This window comes from Phocoena phocoena, chromosome 10, assembly GCF_963924675.1.
Source record: "Phocoena phocoena chromosome 10, mPhoPho1.1, whole genome shotgun sequence".
In the NCBI taxonomy this organism is placed as follows: domain Eukaryota; kingdom Metazoa; phylum Chordata; class Mammalia; order Artiodactyla; family Phocoenidae; genus Phocoena; species Phocoena phocoena.
The window spans coordinates 27,117,463-27,144,964 of record NC_089228.1 but is presented as its reverse complement, the minus strand read 5'-3'; the positions used below and the strand labels follow the sequence as shown (position 1 = coordinate 27,144,964).

General features: G+C 45.0%; 1 protein-coding gene across 14 annotated transcripts in view; it reads right to left on the bottom strand.

Moving 5' to 3' along the window:
* The window catches only part of CADPS (calcium dependent secretion activator), a 478,500-nt gene that overhangs the window by 183,624 nt on the left and 267,374 nt on the right, over positions 1-27,502 (bottom strand). For all 14 annotated transcript variants that reach the window (XM_065884698.1, XM_065884694.1, XM_065884691.1 and 11 more), the window contains 2 exons: positions 14,087-14,198; positions 5,079-5,218 (listed from right to left, as the gene is read on the bottom strand). In XM_065884698.1, coding sequence (XP_065740770.1) covers positions 5,079-5,218; positions 14,087-14,198 — 252 coding nt within the window. The remainder of the gene's footprint in view (positions 1-5,078; positions 5,219-14,086; positions 14,199-27,502) is intronic.

The window sequence follows — 27,502 nt, the reverse complement described above, 5'->3', positions numbered from 1 at the left end:
AAGGATGGGAAAGGAATTACGATGCCAACATTGGTTTTTAAAAAGTCTGGAGTGGTTATATTACTGTCACACAAAATAAATTTCAGGACCAAGAATATTACCAGGGATAAAGAAGATCATTTTATAATGATAAAAGGGTCGATTCATCAAGAAGACACAGTAATCTTAAGTGTTTATGCATCTAATAACAGAGCTTCAAAATATATGATGCAAAGATGGACAGAACTCTTAAGTAGAAACAAACAAATCACAATTATAGTCAGATTTCAATACCTCTACCTCAATAATTTGCAGAAAATCAGTAAAGATTTAGAAGATTTAAACAACACTATCAACTAACTTGATTTAATTGATCTAATTATAGAAAATAAGCCAATGGGAAATAAAGTGGGATCCTAAATATATTGAATTAGGTCAGTCTAGGTAGTTCTGTTTGAGAGTCTGTGTCAATATGAGTGGTATCTTGGGGACTTATGGGGAAGGGAGAGGAGTGTGATGGTTTTGAAAACAAGAAGTCTAGAGCAATAGCACAGCTAAGAAGGTGGAAGAGGAAAGGGGATTTTAAGAAGCGTGGGTAACTATTTTGTCATTCACTTTGAAAGATGTTTTCATTGCATATATAGACTTGAGTACATTAAAGGTGTTGCGCCTCTGTCTTCTCACTTGCAATGCTTCTAACAAGAACTGTTTTATCCTTTTGTGTGTAACATTTCTTTGTTCTCTGGCTGCTTTTATGATTTTCTCTTTATCACTGGTTATTAGCTTTATACTTACACTGTACCTTGCTGTAATTTTTTTCATGTTTCTTAAACATGGGTTTGTTGAACTTTTTGGATGTAAGTTTTATAGCTTTTATTAAATTAAAAATATTCAGCCAAAAAAAAAAAAAAAAAAGCACGGCTAAGACTTATAAGCTGTGGTGCAATGAATGAATCCCAAGTGGAGCCATGGGAAGCTCTGTATTTTATTCATGTTTCAGGTCCTCAGTTAAGTTGATTTCTTTCATTTCAAATGGAAAGAAATAACACAATTCTAGACCTGGCTCTGATGCTTACTCTGACTTGGGCAAGTGGGTTCACCACTCTAATCCTCAGTTTCCTTATTTGCAGAGATTGACTCATTCACATTCATTTATGCAACAACATTTATTGGACTTATACTACATGTCAGGCCCTGTACTAGCTTCTTCCAACAAAGAAGGCAGATGCCCCTGCTGACAAGGAACTCAAAGTCCAGTGGGGAAGACAGACAACAAAATAATAAATGAAGAAATAGCTGGTATGTGAGATGACTGTAAGTGCTCTGGTGAAAACAGCAGAGTAAGAGACAGAGGACACAGATGGGCCAGGAAAGGCATTCCGATAAGGTACAGAGACACACAGAAATCAAGGTGAGCCATGTGGACATCTGGGTGGGGGAGAAGGGGCATCCAAGGCAGAGGAAACAGTGGGGACAAAGGCCCCGCAGCGGGGGTACACATGAAGTCTTCGGGGAAGAGCAAGGAGGCTAGAGCCGTGATCAAGGTCAGATAGTAGTGGTGTCCTTATTAGATAGGGCCTGGTTGCCACAGAGGCAACACTGACTTTTATTTTGAACGAGATGGGGAATCACTGGAGATTTTCCAGCATTCAAGTGCCAGGATCTGACTTGTGTTTTAAAAAAAAAATTACTCTGGCTTCAGGGTGGGAAAGAGCCTACAGGGGGCAAGGACAGCAGCAGGGGGACTGCTGACAAGTGCAACAGGTGAGAGGGGAGAACGAGGGAGGCCTGGATTCGAATGATGGTGTGGAGGTGGTGACGAGAGGTTGAACTCTAGATTTACCTTGAAGGTGGAGTGACGAGAACGTGATGATGGATGAGATGAAGGGTGAGAGAGAGAGAGAAGTGTCACATGACGCTGAGGATGTTGGTCTGAGCAACTGGGCGAAGGGAGAGGCCACTTATTAAGATGGAGGGATAATAATAACTAATCCTTGGGAGGCTGTTTCGGGGATAAAATGAGATAATGCACGTGAGTGCACCTCCTGAACTTGAGAACATCATATGGATATAACAGGATGAACAACGAGAAGGCCACCGACGAGAGGCTCATTCTCAGGTATCCCTAATACTCATGTCTTAAGGCCAAAAGCTAGTGCGGATTTTCTCACTGACATTCTTCTATTCAATAAAGTTATTCTGAATGGCTCAGTGGCTCATTCCAGGAACCACAGTCCACCAACGAGGAGTAATTCACAGTAATTCTCAGGTTTCCTCTAGGTTTTAATAAACGTCGAAGTAGACACGATTTATAACCTCAGAGTTGATTCTTAAAAATTCCTTTCTCTCTCTCATTCTTTAAGCTGTGACACTGTTCTGATATTTCTATCCTCCTTCCCCATATAATAGGGCTTCATAAAGCTATTTTAAATTTAAATGGAAAAAAAATGTAACTCGCAACATTTTTATTTTCCTTGAATCATCCCTTGGGTAGCTAAGGCTGTCCAGCCCTGATTTAGGCCACAGTGGGTCTGACAGTGTTTTTAAGGTACCCACTGTCCACCTTTCAGAGCTGCCCTAGGCCCTCCTGGTATATTTCCCGGCAGGGGTAATTTTTAGATGGCAGCCTAGTAAAATGAAATCACTGTGGAGCCTGTCAGAAGTGAGTTACAGATTTCTTCTATCATCCATAGGGCCAAGATGGTCCGAAATATGTTAGTAATTTTATGAATTAATCAAGAGAAAAATTTCTTAATCCAGATTGGTTAGAGAACTGAAGAGAATGTGGGAAATGGGAATTTGTCCAGTAAGGAAAGTAATACCTATGTCAAGTGCTTGCCGTGGGGATTAAACAAGAGAGTGTTTGTAAAACTCCTAGCACAGAGCTTCAAAGGGGCCTAGAAAGTGGGTTGAGCTACTGATCTTTTTAAGGAAGTTTCTTTAAGAAGCAGGTTTAAGGACAGATATATCCATTCATATTTCTGTTTCTCTTTTTTGTCTGCTCTACCCTCTTCACTTCGCCCTCTTTCCCTCCAACTGCTCACTCATGCTCTCATTCCTTTAGCAAATATTTACCAAGTATTTACGAGCCAATGCTTTGCTTAAGACACAAACGCTGTTCCTGGGTGCTACAGGAACCTAACAGAATTCTCAAATTCTTTGTCTTGAAACTAGGATGTTTATATTGCAGAGGAAGGGATATTAGGGAGAAATCCCATTTAACATTTTGGGAATATATGCCAGTAATAATGATAAGAAGGAGGAAAAGCTGACCTTAGAAACACGTCACAAACATTTTCATGAGATGCTAACTGAGATGAGGCGAAGCTAGCCCTTCATCGTGGACAGTTGAAAAAGGACAGAGTGTATAGCAGGGGCCTGGCTCATTCCCCTACAGCCTTCTCACGGCCACAGGCAGAAGAGCTTTGCCAAAATCCCACCTAAAACTCTAGGAATACTTTGGCCTCAAGACAATGCCATGTTCTGATGAACCTAGGGGCAGGACAGGAATAAAGATGCAGACGTAGAGAATAGACTTGAGGACACGGGGAGGGGGAAGGGTAAGCTGGGACGAAGTGAGAGAGTAGCATGGACATATATACACTACCAAATGTAAAATAGATAGCTAGTGGGAAGCAGCCGCATAGCACAGGGAGATCAGCTCGGTGCTTTGTGACCACCTAGAGGGATGGGATAGGGAGGGTGGGAGGGAGACACAAGAGGGAGGGGATACGGGGATATAGGTATACGTACAGCTGATTCACTTCGTAATACAGCAGCAACTAACACAACATTGTAAAGCAATTATCCTCTAATAAAGATGTTAAAAAAAAAAAAAGACAATGCCATGGAAATTGTCCAAATCCAAGCCAGAGCTCAGGTTCAGCAGCCAGTATCTAGTTGGTGGGAGACCTTTGCTTCCTTTGGAGTTCCCCATGCCCAACCCCCTCCAATACCCTCCCTAGTAAGTACCTATCTTTCACTCAAACCTTTAGCCTTCTTTGTTCCCTAGAACTCTGAGGCACCAAGGCCAGGGCGCTGCTCTTTACTCTGACTGCATGCTGCTGTGGTGCGCCCAGCTGCTGGGATGTACACCTCCTATCCCGACCACGCCCTCCTGAACCTCTCACGGGCTTCTGTTTAAATCTATCTTAATCAGTGACCAGCCCCTGGTATTGGGTTTTTGAATTCCCCACATCTCTAGCGCATAACCGAGCTTCAAGTTTCATGTCAGTTTTATTACTTTAAGTCCTTTCACAAACACGTAAGCAGAATGATAGCTGGTTGGCAAATGGTACCTGCAAAATCCTTGGAACACAATCCATTCCCTTCCACTGGTTAAACATTCCCCTAGTCAGAGTTAAATGGCCCAGCTCCTTTCTAAGTGGTCAGATTTTCTGAGACGGTGGTGTCCAAGCAGTTCAGTTTAATAGGCAATGGGGCTCAGCACACACCCACTTGCCAAGAAACATTTCCTATACAAACCATTGGTTTGATCTGCAAAATAAAACTACAGTTTACCTATTCTTTTTATCCTACTTGAGATTACTTAATCGGTCATTCCTCTCAAACCTTAAGAAACTGAAGACAGTCATAAAATTTCTACTCTCTGGTTAATTTAAATGTTATGCTAAACACTAAAACTGATTCAACGTGAGCTGATCGTCTGAAGGTCCCCTACAGCAACTGCTTACATCTCCTGGGTATGGTTGTTAATGAAGGTGTAAGTGCATGATTCAGAGAATCTGAAAGATCTGGACGCCTTTAAGGAGGTATGTGAGGCCAGTAAAACCTCTTAGACCAGAATCACCCAGCATGAGTCTAGGAAGGTTCTGAACTGTACTGGAAATTCTATTAGAAAAGGATAAGGCAATGACCCTATCCTGATGGTTTAGCAAATGCAAATACAGTAATCCTAAGAATTGAGGAAGCTTATACAGTAAATATCAAAGTCAGGTATTTTAATAATCTCTCATATTTCTTTGGCTTTTCTTCCATGTCGTTCTCTGAAGATCAACTTTTATCTATTTTAATTTTTAAATATTTTAAGAAATGAATGGGGTGGGTCCAAAATTACCACTCGGAGAAGGAACACTTACCCAGAATGCTTCATGTTTTGAGGCTTATCCATTCGGACAGCAAGTTTGATTTTGAGGTCTTGATCGGGGCAGTTTTTGGAGACTGTCATTTTGTGCCACTCTGACTGTTTGGGGCTGTTGGGGGTGGGATGGAGAATAACCTGCAGGAAAAAAGGACAATCATATTAGCCAGAAAATAGGAACACTGTTATGGGCATGTTTTCATAGACGAGAAACTTGGCTGTTGAGAATTGAGGGTCTCATCCGTGTCCCACAGCCAGCGGGAAGGCAGTTAAATGAAGTGGAGGTCTGGGCATCGGACTCAGATCCAAGGCTCCACCTACCAGGGCTGGCTGGTGCCAAGCAGCCCGGGCTGAGGACAAAAATGGCATCCTTTGCTCTCTTCTCTCTCTCTCTGGCTAATTCTGTAAGAGTAGGGATCACAATTTCTGTGATCCTGCTTTTGTACTTTTCTAAAGTTCAGAAGTACTAAAACAACACCGAGCTGAGAATGTATTCCACACATTGCTCTCCTCAAATAAGAAGATGGATGTATAAGAGAAAGAAGTGTCCTTCTATATTAGACAGAACCTCTAGTCTACTCTTTATTCCATTCATCAGGATTTCTTCTGCTATGTCAAGAGGAGAGATCCTTCCGAGGCTGAAGGGGAAGAGGGAAGGGGCAGTATCTGATGAGAAATGTGAGACTTAGAGGTGAGAAGGAACATGCTTAGGGTCCCACATTTCAACGTGATTTCACCTGGACTTGACACCTTATCACACAGCACCCAACCCTGTCCTGGCCCAGAGGGAAGCGCATGCAGCTTGAAGAAGGACCTGTTCTTAGGAAATGCCTTTCACCAAGGTGCTTCAGAGTCAGTGCTATGACTTGCGTCTTTTGTCCCAGTTCTCACAGTCACAGATGCTGTAAATGAACCCAGAAGGGGACCCACTTCTCCAGTAAATCCACTTTTTCAGGATGCGACGAAAGAGTTCTCACTCAGGAGCCACGTGGGGTCTAGGAAATGTGCATTCAAGGAGGAGCGAAATATTTGGAAAATCCCCTAAACGAAGGGAATGTGGACGAGATACAGGCACAACCAAAGCTGGGCCTGCTAAGATCTGTTTCTGCGGTGGCGCTGTGCCCTGCTTTGGTGCAGGCTGTCTGTTTTTTCCAGGCACAGGGAAGGCAGGCTCCTTTCCTGGGTTTCTTTCACCTCTGCAGAGGGACAGGAGGGGCTCAGAGTCTCAGGGGTGGACACTCTAGCCTTCTAGGTGCTGTGTCGACCTCACCGCCATCATGCAAGCTTGGCCTGTGCTTGGAGAGTAGACACACACGGCTTTCTGTGTGATTGTGGAACAAGGGCTTTGAGAAGAGTAAAAGATCACGGCAGGAAAATGAAATCAGCCCACTTGATGTGCCTTTTTGCTTGCGCTGAGTTTTGACCCCTTCTGATTCCAGGCCCAACCCTCTTTCTTCCACTAAATTCCCTCTCTTCGATGAAAAGAAATTTGTATATTCTTGCTAAACCCAACAGTTGAGGCTTCTCAAGGTCTAATGACACGATTAAAATACAAGAAGGCTTGATTCTTCAAACCGGAGGTTGCCAACTTTTTTTTTGATCCTGCCCTACTTCAGTAAAATATTTTTGAGCAATGAGCCAAATATCTTTAAATAGATCACTAGTAATATAAAAATATATCAATATAATGTATAAATATCAAATATATATCCATGTATCTTTTACATGATGTATGTTTACTTTGTATTAATATACTGCATTATTACATATCTCATAAAACATACACAAATATAGAAGTTTTAAAAAGATGGGCTAAAGATAAAGAACTCTATTTTTATTTTTAAAAATTCATTTATTTATTTTTTTGGCTGCGCCGCACTGCTCGCGGAATCTTAGTTCCCCGACCAGGGATCGAACCCGTGCCCCCTGCGGTGGAAGTGCGGCGTCCTAACCACTGGACTGCCAGGGAATTCCCAAAAAACGCTATTTTTAAATATCTTGGTAACTGTGGTGGCTTTGTACTATTGTTTGCCATATGTGATGGTACCATATATATGTAAGGCAAGGCTCATTGTTGAGGATACTGGATGCGAATCCGTGGTTCAAGCGGACTTGTAGACAATCTCAGAACATTTCCATTGACCTCTCATCCTGAGTACACGCACACCGTTTTTACCTCGTGACGTGGATGGCAGAACTACTTGTCAGCAGGACTGATGTCCCCTCTACCATTTTCACGTTGTTTGCCAGGCTTGCAATACCAGTATTATCTTCAGATCATAGCTCTGCTGTAATAGTCTTCTTGGCCAGTTATTCATTTTGTGAGGGTTAATTTAGTTGAAATTCTATCATAAAATGTAACAGTTCACGTGACTGGCACTAGTGAACTGTGATATGTCTTAGGATGCTGGAAGGAAATGAGTAAGTCAGGGTGCCACCGGGTCGTGGAGACCTCTTGTGTTATCTCTCGAGATAACACCTGTCCCTGCGTGTCACCTTGTATCATGTTCCGTATCCTGAGACCCCAGACTGTGGAAGATGGAGAGGAAGGACTTGCCGATCTCAGTGTAGCTGACCTTCTCTGCTGTGCTAGTTTGGGCTGAGAGGTGGGGCTGGGTCGGTGGGTGATGTGTTGGGAAACGAGGAAGGGGAGGAACTGGTAAGAGAAACCCCACCAGGGCCAGAACAGCAGTAGGTAAGGCCCAGGGCCTCCTTCTGCTTCTGCTCGCTTGGCAAATTCAAAGCGGGTGGGGCGCTCTGGGCACCCGGAGCTTGTTAACAGGCCATCCACCATATGGGTCCTGGGCGCGTTTCCCACCGGCAATATAGTGTCCATTAGCCGACACAAATGGCCGCAGCTCACTACTGACCGCTCCACCAAGGCTTCTTCCCCCACGTGGTCGCTCCCCGGGGACACCTCCTCTCTAGGGTGGATGGAGAGATGAGGTCACCGTAGTCCTCCTCCATCTTCATCCCCACTCTGCTATGTACCCGACGGGCCAGCGACTCCTCTGTAAGTGTCAGCCCCGCTGGATTATTAGGGTCCTTATGGGTGCACGTGAGTCCCGAGCAGTCCACACACCTCATCTGGGCATTCCAGGCTGCTAGTTGAGCACTCTGTCATCTCAGCCGAGGCCCACGTGTGCTGTGCTTTGATGTGGTGATGATGATATGGGAAGACAACCCATTCTCAGCAGTAAGCTGTATGTCAGCCAGCCCCAGCTTCTCTTAGTTACCTGGGCATTTGGGCAGGTCCTTCTGGGGGACGGTTTTACCCTGAGGCTTTACCTGGCTGATCGTCTCAAACACTTAGCCTCCATGTCTCTCCTTACCTCTGCATTCCCCCGGGAAGGCGTGCCTGCTTTTCAGACTAGATTATGTCCCCTTGCTGTGTGCTTCACAGGTGTCCTTTCTCTAGCAGGGCACTCACCACACTGCATTGTAATTTCTGGTTTTATGTCTCTATTCCTTATGTTCTGTGTGGTTAAGGATTTTTTTTTTTTTTTTTAATTTTATTTATTTATTTTTGGTTGCGATGGGTCTTTGTTGCTGTGCTTGGGCTTCTCATTGTGGTGGCCTCTCTTGTTGCACAGCACGGGCACCAGGTGTGTGGGCCTCAATAGTTGTGGCTCACGGGCTCAGTAGTTGTGGCTCACGGGATTAATTGCTCCGTGGCATGTGGGATCTTCCCGGACCAGGGATCGAACCCGAGTCCCCTGCATTGGCAGGCAGATTCTCAACCACTGCGCCACCAGGAAAGCCCCTGGTTAAGGATTTTTGACTGTCGTTATTCCTGTTTGCTCTGTGTATAGCGCAAATGAGTGGACACAGTGGGCCCGTAACCCTATTTGATGAGTACGAAGTTGAGAGTATTGCACTGCTGTCAAGAGTGTAGAGGAACAGTCACTCTCTCATGCCTTTTGTGAAATTATAATTGGTGTATACTCTTTAGGGGACAATTTGGTAGTATCTGTCAAAATTCAAATTCCATTCAGCAAGATACTTTTTTGAAATTTATCCTATATATATATACACACACACACACACACACACACACAGAGACATATGTGCAAAGAAAAAACTCAAGGTTATTCATAGAGGCATTGTTTATACAGCCAAAGACTGGAAACAATCTAAATAAATTATGATATATCTACACAGTGTATGTAGCTATGGAAACAAAAGGGAAGTCAGTATGGGCTGATACAGACTAATCTCCAAATATCCGGATATTTCAAGCAAAGTGCAGAGCAGGATGCATACAGTAACTTCCAACTATGCTCCCTTTCTTTTTTATTTTAAGAGGGATATATACAAATATGCTTGTATATGCTATGCTTGTACATGCATAGAATATTTCGGGAAGAATGCCCAGTAAATTGAAAACAACGTTTTTCTCTGGGAAAAGATACTCAAGTCAGTTGGGTGGGATCATTAGTTTTCACTATATATCCATTTTGATTATTTTTTTTTTTTACTATATGCATGAGTTATTTTTCAGTTCAAAGGTTAACAAAAAGGAAACATAAAAATGGAACAAACTAAATACCGTTGGGTGAATGAACACAGCACCAGAATCTTGAATGTGTCTATGTCCTGCTAAACTTGGGAAAAATCAGCACGTAGAAACACTCTTCCAAGGGGTCCAAGGAATCACTTTAAAAAAAGAGCACTTTTGGGCTTCCCTGGTGGCGCAGTGGTTAAGAATCCGCCTGCCAATGCAGGGGACACAGGTTCGAGCCCTGGTCCGGGAAGATCCCACATGCCGTGGAGCAACTAAGCCTGTGTGCCACAACTACTGAGCCTGTGCTCTAGAGCCCGCGAGCCACAACTACTGATCCCGCGTGCCACAACTAGTGAAGCCTGTGCGCCTAGAGCCTGTGCTCTGCAACAAGAGAAGCCACCGCAATGAAAAGCCCACGCATTGCAATGAAGAGTAGCCCCCGCTCGCCACAACTAGAGAAAGCCCATGCGCAGCAACAAAAGACCCAATGCAGCCAAAGACAGATAGATAGATAGATAAATAAATTTATTAAAAAAAAAAAAAAAAGAGCCCTTTTGTCCCCCAGCCGCTGTCTGTGGAGGTGCTGCCAGCAGAGGGCGCCGGTCCCACCAGCGCAAGGGCCAGGCAGGCGGGCTCCACCGCAAAGGTGGAAAGTTTTCTGTGGCAGGAAGTATAAACTAGTATCTGGGGGAATGTGTCATGAGACTGGAGGAGAGTATGATTTGTTAAGAGATTAATGGCAAGCTCGTGGCCTTCACCCCAACAGCAGAGCCAAGATTTTTATTTTTGCATAGGGACAATGCAGTGTAGTAAAAACAGAAAAAAAAACAAAAAACAGAGATGACGTGGCATCATTCCTGGCAAGTCACTTACCTCCTCTGGGCCCCAGTGTAGTGGTCTGTACAGGAGGAGTAATAACTGGACCTTCCTCATAGGATTCAGATAAAGAATCAGTTAGGGGCTGCACACAGAGCCCTCAGGACAGTAGCCTGGCCAGTGGTAAACATTCAACTGTGCATATGGGCCCCAACTAACTGGGCTCTGGGGGTGTGTTTCCTGCCTTCCACGGGAATCAGTTTTCTCCTCTATAAAGGAAAAGGCTTTGACTAGCCCAGTGTGTTTTAACTTTTTCAAGCGGAAACAGCTTTGAGAAGCTGGTGAATGCTTTGGATTAGCAAGTCCAGAAAAATGCACATACGCCCCTCCCCCCAACATGTGTAAACGGTTTCAAGGGGCTCCTGAGACCCATGGAGTGGACTCAGGTTGATGGTTCCTGGACTTGCCTCTTCTAACACTGATATTCTAGGTCTCTGAGACTCTCCTGATTCCTGATTCATGTCTTCATGGAAAAAGAAAGGTTTGAAGAAAAAGGAAAGGCAGGGTCCTTCCCCCACTCTGTGTGTCTCTCTTTCCCTAAGGACAGAAGTGAGTATTTGTCATTTCTCAAAGATAATGGGTAAAGCTCTTCTTTTCTTTCATTCCCTCCTTTTTTTGTGGGGGGCACTCTTTTTGCTATCAGCCTGGTTTACCTTTTGTTTTACTTCCATCTGCGGTCTAGGTCCTAGTAACATGATCCCAGGTCAGTTCTATAGATGAAAGCCAGATTAAGGAATTGAGAAAACAAAGGAAGGGGACTTCCCTGGTGGCACAGTGGTTAAGAATCTGCCTGCCAACGCAGGGGACACGGGTTCGTGCCCCGGTCCGGGAAGATCCCACATGCCGCGGAGCAACTAACCCTGTGCACCACAACTACTGAGTCTGTGCTCTGGAGCCCGTGAGCCACAACTACTGAGCCCATGTGCCACAACTACTGAAGCCCGTCCGCCTAGAGCCCGTGCTCCGCAACAAGAGAAGCCACCGCAATGAGAAGCCCGCACACCGCAACGAAGAGTAGTCCCCGCTCGCCACAAGTAGAGAAAGCCTGTGCACAGCAATGAAGACCCAACGCAGCCAAAAATAAACAAATAAATTAATTAAAAACAAAAGAAAGTGTGGTTAATGTGTTCTTGCTGGTGTTCTTAGGTGTGTGTACCTGTGTGCTTGCTTTGGGATATTCTGTCATTTTTCTACAGATGCTGTATCAGAGGCTCAGAGAGGTTAAATGTATTGGCTAATGTCACACAGCTTTCAGAAGGGATCATGCATTCAACCAGTAGAAATGAAATTTATTAAGTCTATGTGCTGGGCTCTGGGTATAGGAATAGGGTGGTGAACAAAATAATTATAAGTTTCACGGTCATGGTATCTCCCTTGCAATGCGAAGAGGGATGGTGGCAGGGGCAAAAAGCGGGTAGGGCATTAAGAGGTACAAACCACTATGTATAAAATAAGATATAAGGATATATTGTGTAACACAAGGAATACAGCCAATATTTTATAATAACTGTAAAAATACTGAATCACAACATTGCATACCTGAAACCAGTAACATATTGTAAATTGACTACACTTTAATTTTAAAAAAGGAAAAAAATAGGTTTCTCTCCCACGGAGTTTTCCAGTCCAGTGGGGGAGACAGAAGCCAAAATTTCTGTAAATTCTCTGTCTCATTGGTGATAGGTTCGGTGGAGGATGTGAATGGGGAGGAGCTGAAGTAGTAAACGAAGGCGGATGGGCAGTCAGTCAGCAAAGGGCTCTCCGAGGAGGAGGTGGCATTTATATAGAGAAGCAAGTAGCCTTTGGAAGAGTTGGGCAGTGGGGAGAGTGCTCCAGGCAGAGATGAAGCCACAACTACTGAGATGAAAAAGAATTCGGTTAAAAAAAAAAAGAATTCGGTTTATTTGAGGGACTAAAATTTGGCCAGCGATGCTGGTGCATACTGGATGAGGGGAAAGGCGACAGCAAATGAGGCTGGCGAGGTGGGCAGGAGCCAGATCACCCGAGCGTCTGTGGGCTGTGCTACAGAGTTCAGGTTTCACTACAAGCGGTATGGAGTCATAGAAGCATTTTAAGCTAGCAAGGAACAAATCCAACTTGTGTTCTGAAAATCTGTTTGGTACAGAGTCAAAAGCTGAGATGTAAGAAGATATTATAAAGGAAATTATTCAGATAAGAATTATTGGGGACTTTCCTGGAAGTCCAGTGGTTAAGACTCTGTGCTTCCAATGCAGGGGGCGCGGGTTCAAACCCCAGTCGGGGAAGTAAGATCTAAGATCCCATATGCCGCACAGTGTGGCCCCCCAAAAAATAGACTACTAGAAAATTTTGGGACTTCCCTCATGATCCAGTGGTTAAGACTCTGCCCTCCCAAGGCAGGGGGCCTGGGCTCGATCCCTGGTCGGGGAACTAGATCCCACATGCATGCCACAACTAAGAGTCTGCATGCTGCAACTAAAAGAGCCCGTGTGCCGCAACTAAAACCCGGCACAGCCAAATAAATAAATATTTTTTTAAAAAAAGAATTATTATCCCAGTGGTACTCAAAGGGATTGGTACCACCCTTTGAGATGTTTCAGAAATTTGGGAGACATTTTGGGTTGACAAAATAATTGGTGCTGGGCTCTGCTGGTATTGAATGGGCGGGGCCCAGGGATACTAATCATCCTACAGTGAGCGAGCTACTCCTCAACGATGAGGAATCGTACAACCCACCTGATTTTTGAATATTCCCACAAGATGTGAACGGAGGTAGAAAAAACTGCTGGTGATTAACCGAGTCTAGCTCCTAAATCTTTTTTACATATACACGATAAGCGTGTTTGGCACTTTTCCAGGGAAATCAAGGAAACTCTGTTACCAAGATTGGTTTACTGTTTCAGTAAATTACTGATACTTGGGTTTTTGAGCCCCCGTCCTCTGCAGGGGACTTTGCCACCTGCACAGTGACTCTCCATACAGGAAAAGTAAAGACTCCTTCCTTGGGTCTTCAGTACAGTTGTGGTTGAATCTTTACATTTTGAAACTATTATAATTTCCCTTTTATGTATCTTTTATATTATGTCACTGTGCTGATTTTAAAATTGTTAGGGTGTCGGTTTGTTAAATTATATAATACTTTTGCTTCACGATAGACAGGGTATTGCACATCCTTGCTCTCAAGGGTGTCTGGGGCTCATGGTGTGGAGAACTCCTGACCTATCTTCTGCAATGCACACAGATTTAAAGAGGGGAAACTGAGGCTTGGCGAGGTTGGGGGTCTTGCCCAAGGTCACACAATCAATGAAGAGTAGAGCCAGGGGGTTTCCCTGGTGGCGCAGTGGTTGAGAGTCCGCCTGCCGATGCAGGGGACACGGGTTCGTGCCCCGGTCCGGGAAGATCCCACATGCAGCTGAGCGGCTGGGCCCGTGAGCCATGGCCGCTGAGCCTGCGCGTCCGGAGCCTGTGCTCCGCAACGGAAGAGGCCACGGCAGTGAGAGGCCCGTGTACCGCAAAAAAAAAAAAAAAAAAAGAGTAGAGCCAGGGAGTCAAACCTCGAACCTGGGCTTATCAGAAATTGGCAATACTGCCTCTCGGGACCCAGGGACTCCGGCCCTCCACAGCTTCTTGTGATGGGGATCACTTACCCGTCCCAGTTCCTTGTCCTCCAAGGCCAGGACTCCTGTGCTTTCTGTGAACAGCTTCACCTTCACAGCGGGCAGTGCGTGGGTCGTAGAGAAGTCACCCTGGGTGCCCCAGCTGCAGACAGAATCAGAGAGGTCAGTGCGGAGACCTCCGCCTTGACAACGCTAAACTTAGCCCCGCCTTCTTCCTGGGTCGGGTGAATGCAGGGTTAACCCGAGGCATCGAGGCATTGAGGCAGCAAGGCATGCTGGCTGTCACATCCCCCTCCCCTCCCAAGCTGCCAGAATGACAAAAAGTGTTAATTATCTTGTTAGGCAAATGCAAGACAGATGCTCAGAAAGTTGCCAGGGGTCTTCACAGAGCACTAGAAGGAATCACTTGGAATTAGCATGAAATCGAGTTGGTGAGAAATTTGCCCCATGCATTTGCTATCCCTACAAACTATTCCAGGGTAACCACTAATATTTCCTTGTAGCCTTTCCAAGAATCCCTAGTTCTTGGAAACCGCTGTTCTAGATTTTGAGATGGAGCCTCATTCGGCAGGAGCTAACACCTGACTTTACAATGAGAACTCAATAGTAGTGGGAAGGGAGGGAGCCCCATTTCCACTGGCATTCAAAGTTATGTTGAATAGAGCAATGGATGAAGCTTAGTTTAGCCCTGTTAAAGAGGAACAAAGGTCGAAGGACGCGATGTGGGAAACGCCCTTCCCCACTCACTGGTCTCTGAGAATCACAGTAGATCTCCCAAGAGGAGAGCCTGGCCTACCTAGCATCTGGGTAGAGTCCCAGTCTGAGCTGACATGAGCCCCTGATGGGCCCCTCAGATGTGATCTTTTCATCATGATTCTTACGGAGTCATCTCCATCCACTCTGTACCTGAAATCAGCATGATCTTCAGGAAGTATCAACTGGATTGCGTTAAGCCCCTGCCCTAAACCCTTCCACGGCACCTGTTCCATTGCACTGGGCACAATCCAGACCCCTTGGTGTGGTCTCCCACTCATCCACTCGAGTGTCATGGGCCTCCTGATTGTGCTACCTCAGAGCTGTTGCATGCACAGTTCCTTCTGTTGGCAATGCTTCTCCCCACCCTTCTCTTCACCCACTACCTCTCTGGGGCTCAGGCAGAGCTGAGAACATGTCCCTTGATCTCCCAGCCTCAATTTTGTTCCAGTGTCAAACTCTCTTGAACATACTGCTTAATTTTCTGTCCTAGCAATCATCGGATTTGTCATGATTGATTTACTTACATGATTGTTTAACAGCTAAATCCTCTAGTATTCTGTAAGCTCCATAAGGGCATGGACTGTGTGTTTTGTTTATATTGCATTACCACAGTACTTAGCACACAGAAGACACTTAATAAATATTTGTTGAATAAATAAATCGTGCCAACATATATTCTTTTACAGAACTAGGAAACGGGAATAGATATAATTTTGTATAGAAACGTTTTTTTTTTTTCACTTTGCCTACGTAATGGCCAATTTCCATATTCTAAGTTACTCATTTGATATTATTTTTAATGACTATGTTACACCTGATGGATGCATCATAATTTATTTAACCATTGTTCTATTATTGAGATTGGGCTGGACATTACTTTTTAATTTCATCTCTGTTTATTTCCTTGGGAAGTGGAGAGTCAGATGGGAGAGCGTTTCTTCGTTCATTTGTCAGCAAACATGATGGTGCTCCTTCGGTGCTGCAGGAACTGTGCTCATCGGTGAAAACTTTCAAGGCTTGGGACACCTGTTCCCAAAATGCTTTCCACACAGTTGGTGACTGTCCTCCTACCATCTGGGAAAAGGAGCGCAAATCACATGGCTTCTTGCCCACTCTGGGTGTCCCTATTCACTTTTTCTTCTGGCCAATTTAATCACTGCCGTTCTCATGGGCCTTTCCTTGATTAATAGCAGGCTTGACTATTTTACTCTGTGTTCATTGGCTGTTTGTATTTCCTCTTTTGTAAATGATGGAAGCCTGACTTCTAGTGTCAAGGTTGCACTCACTCGAATAAATCCCATTAACTAAACTCAAAGACCTGAGGACTCTAGACTGTGGGTAAGAGAGCACCAGAAGGAGATAAGGGGGTGCCCAGCTCCATGGGGATCCAAGTGTGCAAGAACCACTGAGAAAGCACAACACTCGCAAGAGAGAAAGGGGGAGGACACGGAGAGAACGTGAGGCAGGGCGGGAAACAACAGGTTTCAAACACAACAGCGACGGGTGAGATGTACACATGGAAGCTCCTAATTTTGGACATCAGCCACAGCAGCAAGCTCCTAGGATAGGGGAACCCTTGTCCTAGCAAAGGCAACGTGACAAGGCATAAGGTTTTGAACCCAGCATTCTTAGTTCAAATCCTGATGAGTCACTTACAAACTGCAGGACTTGGGGCAAGTTAATTAACATCCCTGAACCTCAGTTTCCTGAGCTATAAAATAATATCATTTCACAGAATACTTATAAAGAGTAAATAGCAGCAGGCTTGGAACAGCATAAGAGTCCCCCAGATTTTGGCTACCTTCCCTTCCCCAAATAAGGATACACAAGATGTATTCTAGTAACAGTGATAATCACTTACATTTTGCGTTATCCATTCAACACGTATTTATTAAGCACCTACTGAGTATCTGATGCTTCGCTGGGCAAGCAAGATGGACATTACCCTTCCTATTACACAGGGTAAGAGGTAAAACAGTTCATATTGTACCCATTTCACAGATGAGAAAACTGAGAAAGAACCTCAAGACCTCGTCCATTTTATTCCAGGGAACTGTGATCAAGCTGGGCTGGAACACAAACCTCTTAATTCCCAGTTTATAGCTCTTGCTGCTATTACTGTCATGATGGTCAATAACACACATGACCAATGATTAACAATTTTGGCAAAAAACATGATCATTGCTTTACTGTTCATGGTTACTTGTGCTATGAGTCTCTTTGGGCATTTGTCATGCTTGGTCATGGAGATAAGGAAGATTCCTGCCGGAAACAAAGAGAGTTCTGGAATGAGATGCTCTAACACTAAGCCATAAAGAGGCCTTAATCGCAGGTCCCTGGGAATTTCCCACACTGGATCCCTGTGACACCGTCCTTGAAACTGGTTTGTAGGGATTTTCTGGCCTGTTCTGTGGGCACGAACCCAGTCTGCCTGAACCCCTGCGGCTACCCAAGGATGCTCAGCTCAAAATGTGTTCAACGTGACTCAGACCGTGGGGCAGGGCGAGGGCTCTGAGACCCCATCAGCTGGATGGAGTTGAAGCCACTGGAGGCTGCCCTGACAACCCCTGTGCATTTGGACAGTGAGTTGCTTTTCCTTTCCACCAGGCCTGCAGCTGTGCTCTTGGCTTCCTACCATGACCCTTGGCTCACCTCAAGTTGCTAGGTCGCTACTGAATCCCAATTTATCCACCAGATTTCAAGATGGCTACCTGGCCCAGTGGAGCGAGCAAAAAAAGAAAGCCTAATCAGGACCAGCTACGTCATTCTCAGGGCCCAGTGCAAAACGAAAATGTGGGCTCCTTGTTCAAAAAGCAGGAAAAAGTGCCATTCAAGATACTAAAATACAGTGTTTTCCTTTCTCTGAGGATTTCCTTTGCTCAAACACATGCTCATTATTCCATCAGACCCCACTTAACTGACTCGAGCTCAATGATCAAATAATTAAGAATGTCATGACGGCAATGCGGAGCATGAAACCAAATGGCCTGAGCGTGGGACCTGTGCAGCCCCAGCGGTCGCAAGCTCGTGAATCGGGCTCTGAGCCCAAGGCCACCCAGTCTGTTTAGCGTGGCCAGAGGATGGGCCATGCAGGGGAGGTCGCTACAGTCACAGGACTCTGTGAAAACCACTCCTGCCTTCTTTTGGTCAATGCTTTCTATTCATAGGAGCCCCAAGGAGATTTAGTTATCAGCACTTTCCCTGCCCCTGTCCCCTTTGGGAAAAAAATCATGAAAATGTCCACTTTTTGTCTTTTTCCGGCCATGGAAAGACCTGACTATAACAAAAACAGCTAATATTTCTTCAGAGCTTCCTATGTGCCAGGCACACATTCCCATCTCCAAAATGTTAAGATGGTCATACGTGTATTTTGTCCTTTTAAGCCCTCTTGGCTATCCTGTGAAATGCTTATAACTATCACCCCCATAGTTACAGATGAGGAAATTGAGGCTCAGAGAGCAGGTTAGTCATGTGTCCAAGGTCACAGGGAGCAAAGGGCAATCTGACTCCACAACCCAAACTCTTAGCCATGCCGCCACGTTGCCTTGCGCCCAAATGCCTCAACTTGCTCCTCTGTGTCTGGATCCAGTGAGCATCAATTACCTCCGGAACTCAACTGGAAAGTTCTGTTTCAAAACGGATGGGACTCTGGGCTGCTCTAGATTTATTTCACACGCTCAATATACTTCACAGAGCACTACGTAACCTGCAGACAAATCAGTCCGTGGTGGAACCTTGGCCTTTTGGTGGAGCCACGTAATAATGAATGAATCTATTTCTCACTGTCGCCTTCTCCTCTGCTCATTTCTTTTCCTTTGCTGAGCACTGGCTGTGGCTATTTAAATGAATATCTCTTTTAAAAGTTTCCCAGGACTGAAATAAAATTTTGCTTTGACTTGAAAAGACCAGAGGTTGATAGTATTATGGCAAGGAGCAGTTGGGAAGGTTAACTAACTTCTCTCTGAACATAAAGTACCTAAAGTCAAGTGGGTGAGGTGTCTCACTTCCCTGATCTTATCGTATCTGCTGCTACGCTCACACTGTACAGCTAGCTCACACAAGCACTAAAAATAGTCACCAATTATCCAGTGCTTATGGTCTGCCAGGCCCTGGGCTGAGGGCTTTTCATGGGTTATCTCATTTAATCCTTCTGACAGTTCTGCAAGATATATCCTGATTATCCCCACTTTATCAATGGAGAAACTAGGACTTGGAGAGGTTAAGTAACTGGGCCAGGGTTTCAAGCTATCACAGAGCTGGGCTTCAAACTCAGAGTTTCTGACCTGAAAGCCCATGCATTAAACCATAGAGCTTTACTGCTTCTCTGTAACTCATAACACAGTATTAGAGTGTAGTGTGACAATTATGTGTGTGTGTATCTGGCTCTCTCTCTAGATGGTTAATACCCTGGGGCAAGGAGCATAGTGTATGTGTGTGTGTGTGTGTGTGTGTGTGTGTGTGTTAAATCTGCTGTACCAAGCACAGGGCGGCACACAATAAATATTTGTTTAATGACTAGGAAGATGTGACAAATTCAGAATACTTATGTCACCAGATTCAGGGGATTGTGGAGAGATGCCACACAGGAAATATCCAAGAGTGTGACTGTCCCCTTTAAGCCAAAGTGAGGGTTTATCTCCTTGAGGATCAGATGTTTTGTCAGAGCACACCAACTCTGAAGTGTACAGAGTGGCTGGCAGCATGAAGAGGGGACCCAGACGACATAGCAGCAAGGACGGCATTCTGAGGAGCAGGGCGTACGTCTTTGAAGGTCAAGGAGTGGTTAGCTCATGAGGCCAAGAGCTGGAAGAAATGTGGATGCTGACAGTATAATGTTGGAAAGCACCGCTGAGTTACAAAATGAGCTACTGTTATTATTTTTGCTCTTTTCAACCAGAAGCAACACAGGCACAGACTACGGAACTGCAGTCACCCACAGTGGCACCTCCAAAAATGAAGGAACGTGTATTGACACATGTGTGCTCATTCCAAATCAAATACCTTTTGCAAGAGGCTGGAGAACAAAGAGAAGAACAGTCCAGCTGACGAACCTACATGTGCACATGGTGTTGGATGAAGCTCTGACTTCCACTGCTGAGGGCTCAGACCTCTACTATGCCCTGCATTTAGAAAACACTTCCTGAATGTCTACGACGTGCAAATCGCTGTGTTAGGTGCTGCTGTGGACCCAAAGATGCATGAGATATCAGCGCTGCCCTTATGGATGTGATATTCTACTTAGGGTGATGTCACGTCCAGAAATGATAACAGTTGTTAGGTGTGAGCTGAAGCCTTGGCTTTCACATCTGTAACTGGGGATAAGAATAGTACTGACCCCAGAGAGTCGATGGAAGGATAAGTAGGACATAAACTATTGCATATACAGTGTTCAACACAATACCCAGCATGTGGAAAGCACCAAAGAAAGTAAGTCTTTCATTTTAGGATTATAGACCAGGGGTTGGTAAACTGAGGTCTGTGAGTCAAGTGTGGCTGACTACATGCTCATGTATGGCTGATGAACTAAGAATGTTTTTTTTACATTTTTAAGTGACTGAAAATAATTAAAAGAAGAGTAATATTTTGGGACACATGAAAATTACATGAAATTCAAATTTCAATGCCCATCAATAAAGTTTTATTAGGACACAGCTATGCCCATCTATTTATTGATACAAATCGCCTTTTGCACTTCAAAAGCAGAGGTGAGCAGTTACGACAGAGACCTTATGGCCAACAAGCCTCAATTATTTACTTTCTGGTCCTTTACTGAAAATGTCTGCTGACCCCTGCTATATACACAGTTAAATCGCCGGCTCATGGGAGTACTTTTATTTTCATTAGCAGATGAGAAGTACGTATGCTCACCAGAGCGCAGCCACAAAGATAAACTGTAAACATGCACTTACAAGGAGAGCTCACCCCATGGCGATTCAATGTGCTGCTCTAAATTCTTCCTGGAGCTCTTGCTAGCACTCTTGGTGTACTGGAAAACCGGGGACTGTGTATCACAGCATTTCAGACACGTGGTGCCCAAATGCTGCTTCCAGATCCACTTGAGCTGGCTGACTCATTCAGTCACACTACATCATTATTAATATCAAATAATAAACAAGAGTAACAGATAATTCATATTTGGGGGAGGGTGTAGGTGATTTTTAAAGTCACAGCACACTATTTCTCCGAACCTGTTCCGTAGGGCCACTGCTTTGAAAGTGAATACTTTGATCTGGGGGAGAAAATAAGGGAGAGGGATGTGCTTGGGTGGAGGGGGGGAGAAATCTATGGGCAAAGCAACCTTCTACTGTGTGTTTGGCGAGCATCTGCTCCATCTCAGTCACAGCTCTGTTTACTATTTAAAGCCTCTTATTTGCGGAAGCCTCCTCAGACCATATGTTATCAACAAATGTTGCTAATCAAATACACACAGTAATTTTCATCAGAATTTCCCCCACCCCCCCCATGAACAAAAAACAAACATTTTCCACAAAGGGAATATACCTCCCAAATGACAGTAAACATCCACTGCAAACCTTTGACAACAGAGTGATATTTACGAATGCGTATGTGACTAAGCCAGGAACACATCCACTTCAGGCAAAGGAGGACCCTTGGAGAACTGGATTTTGTGCAGTTTGGTGTTGGGGGATGATGTCATTAGTTGCCATGGCGATGCTCAGCACAAGGTCATCATTCATGCCACGGAGACTGGATTTGCATTTATTCAAGGTATATGGCTCATGCGAGCTGGGGGTTAGATCGGTGTGGTTCGTAAAACTAACTTCCAGCTTTAACAAGGGAGGAGTGTCATTTCGGGGAATAAAAGTCCCTTGGTCCCGTGGCTAAGAGGGAAAGTTAGTAATTGCCTGGAGACAACCACATTAAAATCTGTTGGCCTGCCTTTCAGGCAGACGGCATGATATTCTACATCAAGCGAATCAATTGTACCATCGCAGTGTGTTTCATGCAAACTCATGGACAGGATGTGATTCGGGCCCTTTAATGTACTAGAAAAGCTAAACTACCTCTTCTCTACATAAATGAGGCGTTTGCTTTGTAAAAATCGGGTTGTCTGGGAGGTGGAGGGATGGAGGCTCCAATCTGCCTATCTGACATTTCCACTGGAAGAGCTCCTCTCCAGGAATTGGAAATCAAATGTGCTCAAATCTCAGCGTTAGTGTTCTCCCTGCACATCTGCTCCTCTCAGGTTTTCCCAGCTTAGTCACAGGAACTGCCATCCACCCAGAAAAGAAAGGTCAGAAGTGCCAGGAAGAGGGTGGGTGGTATATTTACGTAGCGTGGACAGTCAGAACTTTACCCAGAAGCAAGTACTTCTGGATGTGGTTTCTTGTTTGTCTCCTCCTACTAGAATGTAAACTCCTCAAGGGCAGGGATCTGTGTCTGTTTCCCTGCTATGTCTGAGGATGGCTGTATCCCCAGCACCTAGGGCAGTGCCTGTCACATGGCACATGTCCAACAAGCGTTTACTGAAGAAATGAATTCAATGAATTGTGATTTTCTCCACAGACGTATGCACATTTGGAAATGAGATTCAAGTTGAAAGCGAAATTGAACCACGGTGGCTTCTCCTGGACTTACATTCTTTGGCATGGTTAAAGAGGAAGTACAGGAACATTCTATACTATAAACTTTATAAGGGCAGGGACCAAGCCCACCACTGTTGTAGTCCAACGTTTAGCTCTGCCCAGTGCAGAAGAAGCACTCGATAAATGCCTGTTGAATGAAGGCCAGAGGAAATCAAATATAGGAGATCTGTGCATCAATCCTAATTTTCTCATTAGCTATGCGACCTTGGACAAACCACTGGTAGGGTCTCAATTTACTTATCCTATAATAGGGGTAGGGAAGCAAATATATTGATATTTTCTGTCCTAAAGACAAAAGCCTGGGTATTTGATTTCTAGCATTTCCTTTTGGTTCCTCCTTAGAGTTTTCATCACTCAGCTTATATTACCCTTCTGTTCTTATATGTTGTCTACTTTTTTTTCTTTTTGCCATTAGATACCTTAACATATTAATCAGAGTTGATTTAAATTCCCAGTCTGATAATTCCAACATCTCTACCATACCTGTCTCTTCAAACTGTGTTTTTGGCTCCAGGAGCCATTTCTTCTCCCAGTTCTCTGTTCCAGGAGGCTATGATTCTCTGCATCCGTTTGTCTATCTCTCTAAATCTGCGGGCAGCGGTTTGCCCTGTGACCTAAAATTCTCTGATGGATCTAAGAAGAGTTGCTGATTTTCCATTTGTTCAGCCTTTTTCTTGTTGTGAGGACAAAAACCACGCCTTCCAAGCTCTTTACATGCCAGACCGGAAACCAGAAATCCACTGGAGCCTGGACTTGTCAAGATCCCATCCAGCTCTGAGAGCTTAGACTCTATTCTTCACTGGAGGTTGACTCATAAGAATATATATAGATGGTCAAGAAGAAAATCTAAATGGGAAACCCAAGGTTGGAGCTAAGGAATAGAATGGTGTGGGATTAGGGTGCACGGGGTGGGATGTGGTGCTTGTACAGTGGGTGGGGTGGGCCTGGGGTTGGGCATCACGGGGTACATCATGAAGATGACAGCACCTCACGTGGCTTGACAGGGTTGCCTTCGCTGGAATGGAGTTTATAGCTTGGCCTAAAGACATCCTCTGTCATTATGAAAGGCGGTGAGTTTTTGTCATTGGAAATGACGGCTGTCTCCCCATTCTGAGGTTCTCCTGCATCTCCATCACCTAGCTGCCTTCCTCTAATCATCTGTTTATTCCAAGTTCCTAAGGACCGTTAGAGAAAAGGAATTGTTCGCTGCATGGTGGACATCAAAAAGGCACTCGCAGGAGGTTGCTGGGGACATATTCATTCACTTTCTTCTCTCTGTGACTCAGCCAACCAACGCCTGTTTCATTTCCCCCACTGGGCTTTTTCCTATAATTGTTCTTGTAACCTGGGCCTTATTATTAGGGTTGCAACCTGTGATTTTCATAAACAACTAGGAGGTGCTCTAGTTGACTGTGTCTTTAGAACTTCAACCTGCCTTAGGACACCTCACAGGCTCTAGAAAGCTCACGGTATACAGTCAGAGAGGCTATACCTGTCAGGAAACCTGGCCAGGGCAATTACAGAATGCAATGCAAACCCCTTCGCATTCCAGCCAGTTCTACTAAGAGCATGAACCAAATGAGGAGAAACAACTGGGGGACACAGAGCAACAGACTCAGAGTTGACAGGAGCCCTGAAGATCACTGTGGCCAAGCTCCTCATTTACAAATGAGGAAGCTGGTGCAGTGGGGATGAATTTTGGAGTCAGCCTGTTTAATTTTTATCATTTCACAGCTTTATTTTCTCAGACAAATTTATTAGCCTCTCAGATCTCAGTTTTCATGTTTATGAAATGGGCACATTAACAGTATCTACCGTATAGGGCTTTCTATCTGCCTGTCCCCCAATTAAATGACAGAAGCACTGAGTACAATGTAAGTTCTTAACAAAGGGCAGCCTGCATTATCCAGGGGGGTTCAGGATTAAGGGAGCAGGCTCGGGAGTCTAGCAGCCTGGATTCTACACCCAGCTGTGCCACTGTCTACCCGAGTGATTTTAAGCAGCTGACTGAATGTCTTGTGGCCTCTATTTTCTTACCTGTAAAATGGGATGCTAATAGTGCTTCCCTCTTAGCATACCTCTTATTAGAATTCGGTGTGAAAATGCTACCCAGCCCGGTCATCAATAAAGCCCTCCGTAACTATTCAGGACATCTGAGAGATACAGAACAACTTAGTCCAGGTGACAGCACTAGAATCAAACATCAAGATGTGAGCTGACCTTGTAAGTGCTTTCAAAACCATCTGAGTAGTGGCTTTTGCGTTTTCTCAGTCTGGGTAAAATAAAATTGGGACCTGAATTTGGGTTGATTTTTGGGGGCAGCTATGGCAAAGGGATTCTCACTTTCTCTCAAAGTGCCTGAAACATTTCCTCTCACCCCCATCCCGCCTCTCATCCTTCACTGGCCTTTTCGTGACCCTGGCAGGTATATCAGAGTATTACTCAAAGAGATTCACCTTCTCCTGCCTTCTCCAGGAGAAAAGTTTTCTTCCTGCCCCACTGGTATTAGCCTTGTCCATGTGACTACTTGCTTTGGTCTCCTTCTGGGCAGAGCACATATAATCCCCAAATCTGACTTTGAAATTACCCAGGTGGCTTCCTCGGCCAATGAGGTATTAGCAGATGTAATGGAAGCAGAGGCTTGAAATGTGCTTGAACGCTCGGGCTTCTTCTCCTGAGCCTCTGTCATCACCATCAGCAGAACTTCCTCCAGGTAGCTGTGGATGCTTCAGCCTGGATCCCACAATGGTCTACATGGAGCAGGCCTGAGCCCAAGCCACAGTGCAGAGCCAAGGCCAACCAGACCCACCACGTGAAGCACAGCCACCCAGCTGAGCCTGGCCTGATTTGCAGATAAGTGAATGAAATAAATGACTGTGGTTTTAAGCCACTGAGTTTTGAGACAGTCTGTTACACAGCAATAACTAACTGATACAGTGCCTTTATCTGGTGCCTAATCACATCATCCCGGTGCTACTCCATATGGTGTAGATTGGTCTGGAGCCCTCAGCTAGAAGAGCACATACTGGAGAGCTCAGACCCATCTCACAGTCCTTTCATATTTTTAAAAAGTCTATTGCAGTCACGCAAAAAACACCCGCCTAATAACCTCGTTGGTTTGAAAAAATAGTTCCCAGCTCGTATGTCCTCATAAAACAACCTCCCTGTTTGCCAGTGTCAAATGAGGCAGTTTCTCCACAGTGTAAGAACTGGACTCAGGCCTGAGTGTGCTGGTGAAGGCTGCCACAGGAACTGTCTAGGTCCCCTAAAGAGCAAGAGGGTCAACGCCTCCTAAGGCCAAGGCCGGCAGCCAGTGTCTCTCACACCGCTTGCGGTCAAGTGCTCCCAGGGGGAGCCCTAACCACATCAAAGGCGTTCCAGATTAAGCCTCCCACGTGGAAGGTGATGAGCACTAAGCCAACCTCGGCAACACTTGAGCGCCTCCAACATTTGTGGCTCTGTCCGAGTGGGCATCCAAGCTGTGATGGGCACACAGAGGCAGCCCTTGGGGATTCAGGGATGGCCACTCAGAGCTTTGGCTGCCCTCCAAGCAGCCAGCCCCCTCCTGTGAGACCTCCCAGTTGCCTTTAGTAGAGGGGATTATAGGAGCTGTTGTTGGTTTTGCTCTCCTGGGCTGGGTTCCCACCATCCCACAGAGAGGGATCCCTGAGGACCCTGTTGTGAGCTAAGCTTGTCTCTTCCCCCAAGGACTGGCTGGTGGATTTGTTCTTTTTTCTCTCTGTTTCACATTTGTGAGAAACCGCTGGGAGTGGCCATGAATGCCAGGAGCCTCAAAGGGAAATGGTGAACGGGCCAGCTGGCCCAATGTCCTTCGGTAAGAACTGAGGTGTTGTCTTAGAGCATCGGGGAAATTGCTCTCTAGACCAAGTGCGATGGCATAGGCCCAATGTGGAGCCAGAGAGTTGTTCTTGAAAAGTGGGGTGAAAACACTACCTATGTTCCCAGTCAAATCTGGCTCTCCTTGGGCGGACCACAGGGGTCCTCCACAGGGCCCAGCTACATTTACTTTGGGACTCCCACGCACATAATATTAAACACACTAAAAGGCCTCTTCCAGACCATCTTGTAAAAAAATGTATAAAAAACTGGATGCAAGTTGAAGTGAACTATCATCAACTACTGGATATAGGTTAAATTTAAGAGACATGTAATTCAATTTTTTTTTTTTGATTTTGCAATTATCTTTACTTTAGAGTTAAAACATTTCCAGGGGAGGGATGTAATGATTATTGTGTAGGTATTAACACATTTTTGACCGGAGATGTATTATGGCTACAGGTGTTAGTTTCTGCAAAAATCCTCCAGTCAATAATGTGTTAACGTATGGCGTACATAATGACGTCATCGTTAGTATGCAGCACTTAGGAGCCGGAGCTCTGAAATCAGACACACCTCAGTTTCCTGTTGTCAGGTATTAAAGTAGATACACATACGGCACGACACTAACCAGCTGTGTGACCCTGGGTAAGTCTCCTACCTGCTCAAATTTCCCATCTGTAAATGGGACCATAACAATGTCTACCTCTTTGGGGAGCTGAGAGGATTAAACAAGACAATGAATGTCAAGGGCTCAGCATAGTGTCAGGTACCTTTGAGAGTCCTCAGGAAATCTTGGCTGGTTTGTAATTTAGGACGCTAATTAGGCAAGAATGTACAGAATGGATTTGAGTATGAACAGGCCAAGGAACATGTAATAGCTTAGACGGCACAAGATAAAGGTCTCAGAATCACGAGTTGGAGGGAGGATGGGTGAGGTACTAAAAACAGAGATTTCTAGGCCCCAATATCAACTGTGCAAAAATTTATATACAGAGGAGTCTGTCCAGGAGAGTTTAGTTGTGAAGATCTTCCTTGGTGATTCTGCTGCTTGGCTATGTTTGTGAACTCCTGTGGCGTCTACAGTCTTTAGCTGAGTGCTACATGAACAGCGAACAGGACTACAGCAAATACTTTAACGTTCACAAAGACGAACAAGCAGACAGGCCCTGGTCTCCCAACTACAGATTTCCCCTCAATATTAGGTGGCCCCTGAAGGAAGGAAAGAATAATTACTCAGTCTCCT